We start from the raw sequence: 7380 nt of genomic DNA on the forward strand, positions 1-7380 counted from the left end.
GCCAGGCTGGCTGCTGAGCCCCCCTGCCTCTGGCTCCCAGGAGGAGCTGAGTGCGGGGGGCCCCGTCTGCATGCAGCACGGCCGTGCGTGCCCGGGGGCTCCTTCGCTCTGTGTAAGGTGTGCAAGCTTTCCCACTGAGTGGCAGGTCATTGCTGGCTGTCAGTCCAAGGCAGGAGATGAAGGGAGGGATGCCTCAGGGCTGGCTCCCATGTTCCTCCTGCTTTTACATACGTGTTGGTGGCACCCTTTGTGTAGGCTGAGGAGATGAAAGCTCAGGGCCAGAGGGATCTTGCTAACGCAAAGCCACCCAGCTCGGGGGCCCGACAGCCTGCTGCTTTGTCTCTTATTGTCTCATTCTTGCATCTCTTCCCAGCAGAGTCCCACTCCGTGCTGTCAAGGGCACGGGACACCGGCTGAGCCAGAGGCAGCAAGCGCACTGGCAGGTAACTCCTGCTGGGTCAGAGACCCCGGCCTCGCAGGCACAGGCAGCAGCACAGACAGTTTGCACCAGACTGGCAGCACTGGCTTCACACTGCCCAGGAGCTCCTGAGGAAGGGGGGAAAAAATGGTGCTGATTTTGGGAAACTGCATTTTTTCCTGCAACGAGCACTGCTCAGCCTGCTCTGGCAGTCCCAGGCAGCAGCTTGGTGCAGCCAGCTTGGCAGGCAGCATCCCTGTGCCTTTGTGACTTCCCTGTTCTGCACTGGGAAAGCACTTGGCCATGTCCCCAAGTATCCCAGTGCTCTTTGGAAAGTGGTAGGATTAGAAACCAGTAAGTGCAGTGAGAGCCTGATAGTCTGGGGACTCCCTAGCACTTCTGTCTGCTCCAGAAATAGGACGCTCTAAGCAGCCTCTGTCTGTTTTTCCCATTGCAGCATTCCACTTGTGCAATGCTTTACTCTTGGTGAACAGAAAACATGACTCACCCTGCAGTGGGCTACCCCCAGATCCCTCTGATGCCCTTGTTTTCATCAGCCACTTCCTTACCCAGCACTGCATTATCTCTCATTTAGTAGAATCCACTGAATTTGAGAAACCCAAGAGTTTTTCATCCAGTTGGGATTAGAGATATGATTAGGGCTATAGTTAAGGGTAGGGTTAGGGTTAAGGTTTGGATGCCCTGACAGCAGCTTGGCCAGGTCAGGTGTTTACAGAGGTTCACAGCTATTGCAGAAACCAGCTCTGATCCTTTTTTTGGGTTTCCATGCAGCTTTTTCTCAGGGCCTGAATGAAATTTTGTCCAAGTTGGACTAAAAACACCACCAGGGCCAAAGCTTTGGTCTAGCACTGCTGTCTTGTTCCTCTGCCTTTCCCATTATTTTTTTCTCTGAAGGCAGAAGTGCTGGCACGCTGCTGTGCCGACAGACAGCTCTGCTGCTTCCCCACTCTCATGCTAAGCAGAAAGTGCACTGGGCAGTTCTTCCAGGTGCTGCCCGAAGCCAGGGAAGGCGAGGGCTGTGCCTCTGGGCTCCCTCCAGGGCAGCCAGGCTGTGAAGCCACCTTGGGGATGGGAGGGGGGCAAGGAGCCAAACTGGTTTTCAGAGGGATCTTGGCTGGGTTAACAAAGGGAATGTATAACACCAGTTGTCTGCAAAAGCATTTGGGGATAGCATGGCCTTTCCCGTCCTGTACCCCCGTGTTTTATATCATGAAGGGAGGTGTGTGTGGTGTGTGGCAGGCTGTCGGGGCTGTTATTCGCGACGTCCTTCTCGTTTCCCCCAAAGCCTTTCCCAGATGTAGCAGGGTTGCGGGCGGATTCTCACAGACTTCAAAAGCCGCTCGAGATAGGTGGCAGGTTCCTAACGCAGCCGGCCACGCACCGGGAGGCACCGACCCCTCTCCCCGGGAAGGCGTGGGGCTGTTCGAGCAGCTCCAGGCCGGGCCGGAGCCGTGGGTGCCGCTCCCCGCGGGGGTTGCGGGATGGGCAGCGGGATGGGCAGCGGGATGAGCGGGATGAGCGGCGGGATGGGCAGCGGGATGGGCAGCGGGATGGGCAGCGGGATGAGCGGGATGGGCAGCGGGATCAGCGGGCCGGCTCTGCCCCCTGCCGGCACCGCCCGGCACAGCCGCGCCCAGGAGCGCCGGCGGTCCCCGCGGGGCTGGAGGTCGGCCCGCAAGAGCCACAGAGGGCCGGGGGCATCGTGGGAAGCGCTGTGCCTGCCCGAAGGGCGTGGAGTTTGGCAGCGAGGCGCTGCGAGGAAGACCCCATGGATCGGTGCCAGGTCCCGGGCTAACCAGTGTTAACCTCACAGGCGACCCTGGGGGTTTTCCCGGGGCTGGGAGGTTCTCGGGGGTCAGCCGACAACTTCTGACCTGCAGGTGGCTGTGAATCAGGGAAGCGCCTTCGGAAACACCCACCGGCCTCACAGCGGTCCTCATCCCTCCCCCGCGTCACCGCAGCCCTGGGATCTCCCCGAGCCCGGGCACCGCGCCCGGACCCGCCACACCTGGGCACGGCCCCCCGACACCTCCCGCACCCACCGAGCCTTGCACCCCGGCACCATCCTGCACCCCGGGCACAGCCCCCCGGGGCTGCGTTCACCCCGGCTTTGCGCTCCAGGGTTGATCTACAGCCCCGGGTGCCCAATGGGGACTGTGCCGTGACCCCGTGCACCGCACCCTCGAGCACCGCACCCCCGAGCACCGTGACCCCGAGCACCGTGACCCCGAGCACTGCCGCAGCGCAGCGCTGCCTTGGGCACGGCATCCCTCGCAGCACCCCGTACCGCACGGGGCATTGCACCGAGCGCCTCACCCCACCCCCGGAGGCGGCTCTGCACGCCGGGCCGGGCGGCGGGACCGGCCCCCTCAGAGCGGAGCGGCGGCCTGGGGGCACGGCGCCCACGGGCGGTGCCTGCGTCCTGCGTCACCGGGGGCGCTCCTCGCCGCCATTGGCCGCCCGCGCGGCGGCCGGGGCAAGGCGGGACAGCCGTTGGCTGGCGGCGGGGGCGGGGCCGAGCGCGGAGCGTTGATTGGTCACGGCCAGCGGCGGCCCCGCCCCGCCGGTGAAGGTGAGCGTCTCCTCCAGCGCCGCGCGCCGCCCGTACCGAACCGAACCGGAGCGGAGCGCAGGGCACTGGCCGCGCCGCCATGGCCGCCTCCATCTTCGCCGCCGTCCCTGCCTCCCCGCCTGTCGCCGTCTTCAAGCTCACGGCGGATTTCCGGGAGGACAGCGACTCGCGGAAGGTCAACCTCGGCGTGGGCGGTGAGTCCGTGGCTTCGCCCCGCTCGGCGGGGCCGTTCCCCGCGGGCCGAGCCGGTCGGTGCCCTTGCGGCGGCTCCCGCACCTGCTGCCGTGGCCGGACGGCGGCGGTGGCGGGCCCCGAGCCCCAAAGGTCACCGGGCCGCGGCGATCGCCCGGCCGGCCGCGGGGGGGTGGGCGGGCAGCGAGGTCCGGCGGGCGTCAAGGTCGTGGGGCAGCGTTCTCGGTGTCCCGGGCCAGCGTCCCCCCGGTGCACTAAGGACGGCCCTCCCTTTACCGCAGCCTACCGCACGGACGAGGGGCAGCCATGGGTCTTGCCGGTGGTGAAGAAAGTGGAGCAGATGATCGCCAACGACAACAGCCTGAACCACGAGTATCTGCCCATCCTGGGGCTGCCCGAGTTCCGGGCCAACGCCTCCCGGATCGCCCTGGGTGATGACAGCCCTGCCATCAAGGAGAAACGGGTATGTGGTGGACGGGGGTCCCTGGGGTGTCTCTACAGCAGACTGAGTAGAAGAGCACAAATGCCTAGAGGTCCAGCATTTTAGCAGGATTTGGGGGTTTCTTGGACATGGTCTTTCTTGATTGTAGCTTACTTGGTGAACCCATGCACTTGGAACTGTTTGTGCAAGTAGTTGTGGTTTTGGTGAAAAACTGAACGTGGCCTGTGATTGGACTGTGTGTTTTCCTTCATCTTTTAATAGTTCCCCCACAGGAAACCCAAGTCAGATAGTATACCACCTTTCCTGAAATAAACTACTAGCTGAGAATCTGTTCCGTGCCAAAATACAGCAGGAATGGTTGGAGTCTATTTATAATGGTAGAAGTTGTCAGATGGGCCTGAGCACTGAAGAAGGTTGAAGACCACAGGAAGGGGATGGCATTCTGACTGGGCTGACCCCAGGGGACATGTCTGGGACCTTGTCTCACTCTTGCGAGCACCTGTGCTTTCTGTGCACTGATAACGGTGCTGCCCTGGGTGAACAGTGCTGGCAAGTGTCTCTGTTGCAGGTCGGAAGTGTTCAGTCCCTGGGCGGGACGGGCGCGCTGCGGATCGGTGCAGAGTTCCTGAGGCGCTGGTACAATGGCAACAACAACACGGCCACCCCAGTCTATGTCTCTGCTCCATCCTGGGGTGAGTGCTGCCCTCAGGGAGCCCAGTGGGCCAGCGAGTGAGAGAGGCACAGCCCCGTTCCCAGCAGGGGCCCGGGCACTTCTCGTGTGTGTAATGGGAGATGCTGGGGCTGGACAAGGCAGCTTGCTGGAGGTAGGGTGTGCTTTTCTGAGAAGTTATTTCTTTCCTCAGAGAACCACAATTCTGTGTTTATGGATGCTGGCTTCAAAGATATTAGAACCTACCACTATTGGGATGCTGCCAAGAGGGGTCTGGATCTCCAGGGGCTGCTGAATGATATGGAGGTGAGTAAAACTGTCATGGGATGGGCTATGCTTGGTGCTGTACTTTCAGTATCTGCAGCTGGCTAGGCTCTGGTGTGCTGTGCTGGGAAGTGGATTCACTGCAAAAGAGGCTGTTGTTGCCCAGAGTAGCTGCAGGCCTGTCCCTGTGCTGCGGGTGCCTAGTCTCATCCATGTGTATACGTGACCAAGATTTGTTCTCTTCTCAGCAAGCCCCGGAGTTCTCCATTTTCATCCTCCATGCCTGTGCACACAACCCAACAGGCACAGACCCTACTCCTGAGCAGTGGAAGCAGATTGCTGCTGTCATGAAGGTATGGGCTGCTGCTGGGCATTGGGCTTTGGGGGAATGGCATGAGATGTGGCAGAAGCTGAAAGAGTCCCACAAGGCAGATGTTGAAGGGAGAGGTGGACAACAGAATGTTGGTTGTCTGTGCTCAGAGGAGACATGCTTTGTAGTTCTTTTTGTGACTCCAAGTTCTTGTTTTCACATTCTGTGGAATGGGCTGTACTGAGGTTTCTCCTGCTGGGAAGATTATCCACAGGCAGGTGTTGGATAGTAGCATATAGAGTGATGCACTTCTTTTGTCCTCAAATGCAGTTTTGTCCTGCATTGACTTTTATTGACCACTTCAGTCTTTCTATTCTTTTACCCTGGTAGAAAGAAAGTATTTCAGTCTGGTGCTGCTGGACCATGTTTCCTTTGAATTCACACAGAAACTCAATGGTCGTTTTTCCCTCCTACGGGTACTGTGGGGGGTAAAAGAGAGGTTGTGGGGAGGGGGTTTCCCTCTAACACTGTTCCTCCTTGCAGCGCCGGAGCCTGTTTCCATTCTTCGACTCTGCGTACCAAGGGTTTGCCTCTGGCAGCCTGGACAAGGATGCCTGGGCTGTGCGATTCTTTGTCTCCGAGGGCTTTGAGCTCTTCTGTGCACAGTCGTTTTCCAAGAACTTTGGGCTCTACAGTGAGTGTCTGGCAGTAAGCTGGCCCAATAGCATCATACCCAGACAGATGGGGCTGGCATGCTGAGGGATGGGGAATTCTCTGCTTTGCCACGACGTGTGGAACCAATGGCTCACATCTCTTGGCTTGTCCACAGATGAACGGGTGGGGAACCTGACCGTGGTGGGGAAGGATGCAGACAATGTGCAGCGTGTGCTATCCCAGATGGAGAAGATCGTGCGCACCACTTGGTCCAACCCTCCCTCCCAGGGAGCTCGCATTGTGGCAACTACACTTTCTTCCCCTCAGCTCTTTGATGAGTGGTACGTGTTGCCAGGGCCGGTGGGAGAGGATGAGGAGGGGAAGCTGTCTCTCTGAGAGTCAGGCTTGGCCCGATGGCTTCAAGCCAAACGCGTGCCCATCCTCATGCTCTGCTTCCCACCTGCTGCAGGAAGGGCAATGTGAAGACAATGGCAGATCGGGTCTTGCTGATGCGGTCAGAGCTCCGGTCTCGGCTGGAGGCCCTTGGGACTCCAGGCACCTGGAACCACATCACAGAGCAGATTGGCATGTTCAGCTTCACAGGGTTGAACCGTAAGTATCAAGTGGTCTGTGGAAGGGAGGATTGGGTGGGAACAGTTTTGCTGTGGGTGAACTGGGCTGAAGCAGTCCAAGCAGGAATCTCTCTGTCTCACTGGAGTTTTTGCATCTGTGGCTGGGGAGGGATGAAACATCACACAGTATTTTAGTAGCCAGTGCTTCAACTCTTCTGCTTGTTGTAAAAGATTCAAGCATCCCTGCCTAGTTCTTTGGGCTTTTCTGAGCTGTGGGTCACTGCTCTGACCTGCTGTCCAATTGTTTCCCCAGCTAAGCAGGTGGAGTACCTGGTCAAGGAAAAACACATCTACCTGATGGCTAGTGGGCGCATCAACATGTGTGGTCTAACTACCAAGAACCTGGACTATGTGGCCAAGTCCATCCATGAAGCTGTCACAAAAATCCAATGAAGCGTATGAACAACCAAACTTACATAAAGTCACCAAAGCTATAGTGTGTAGTCCATGTCTATCTCTGCTCATGACTTGCCTTTTCCCACACCTCTTGGGGTTTAATAAAGATGGGAGCAGTAGCTCAATCAGGGATAATCACCCTCTGACATTTTTAAAGTGACTCTTGCAATGTGGTAAGCCAATGCCCCCAGGAGGTCGGGCAGCATGAGCCACCTTGGCTCTTGTTTCACAACAGCAACCTGGTCTCCAGGCCCTTAGAGCTGCATCTTTATCACGTCTGAATCAACTCCATGTAACTGATCATTTTGATCATGGCGAAGTCTGGTGCCAGTGCAATGCACTGTGGGATAACAGCACTGTGGTTGGGATCTCACATGGCTTGTGAACTAATGTCACTCAGTAGTATTTTGGAGAGGGATAAAGCTGTTGTTAGCTTCCTCTCTCCACCCGTCCCACCCCTTCTCAATTTCTGAGCCTTATACGAGCAAATATTTGTAATTGTGATAATTGCTTCTTTGTGTTGCTGACATGAAATTAAACCTTCATCTCTGTATGCTACCCCTGCCTTTTGTGATTACGTGTCTTCAGACCATATGGACCTCTCCCCAGGCTGAGGTTAAAGCCTCAACATCCTGGTTTGTCCACTTAGTTTGTTTCAAGGCTGTCTCTTTCTCTCAGGTGTGTTGCATCTCTGACAATCACAGCCACTACTAAAGGGGGGCTCTTACTGGGAGAATGTTGTTGAGAGCTCCCTGCAACTACATGAAGCCAAACAGTTCCTCCTGTATTCATCTTGTGTTCTTTCTGCC

The 7380-nt window shown here is 57.6% G+C and overlaps 1 protein-coding gene across 1 annotated transcript; it reads left to right on the top strand.

Moving 5' to 3' along the window:
* Positions 1-2982: 2982 nt before the first annotated feature.
* GOT1 (glutamic-oxaloacetic transaminase 1) lies at positions 2983-7129 on the top strand. Its single transcript, XM_058841676.1, has 9 exons — positions 2983-3205; positions 3485-3666; positions 4214-4337; positions 4509-4621; positions 4828-4932; positions 5433-5583; positions 5719-5884; positions 6013-6155; positions 6429-7129. The coding sequence occupies exons 1-9, from the start codon at positions 3091-3093 to the stop codon at positions 6566-6568; spliced, it is 1239 nt and encodes a 412-aa protein (XP_058697659.1). The 5' UTR covers positions 2983-3090; the 3' UTR covers positions 6569-7129.
* The last annotated feature ends 251 nt before the right edge of the window (positions 7130-7380 follow it).

Source organism: Poecile atricapillus, chromosome 6 (assembly GCF_030490865.1).
Source record: "Poecile atricapillus isolate bPoeAtr1 chromosome 6, bPoeAtr1.hap1, whole genome shotgun sequence".
Lineage (NCBI taxonomy): Eukaryota > Metazoa > Chordata > Aves > Passeriformes > Paridae > Poecile > Poecile atricapillus.

Coding starts and splice junctions, on each gene's coding strand:
- GOT1 (XM_058841676.1), top strand. CDS start 3,091: ATGGCCGCCTCCATCTTCGCCGCCGTCCCTGCCTCCCCGCCTGTCGCC. Junction 3,206..3,484: donor GGTCAACCTCGGCGTGGGCG/GTGAGTCCGTGG, acceptor CCTTTACCGCAG/CCTACCGCACGGACGAGGGG. Junction 4,622..4,827: donor GGCTGCTGAATGATATGGAG/GTGAGTAAAACT, acceptor TTCTCTTCTCAG/CAAGCCCCGGAGTTCTCCAT.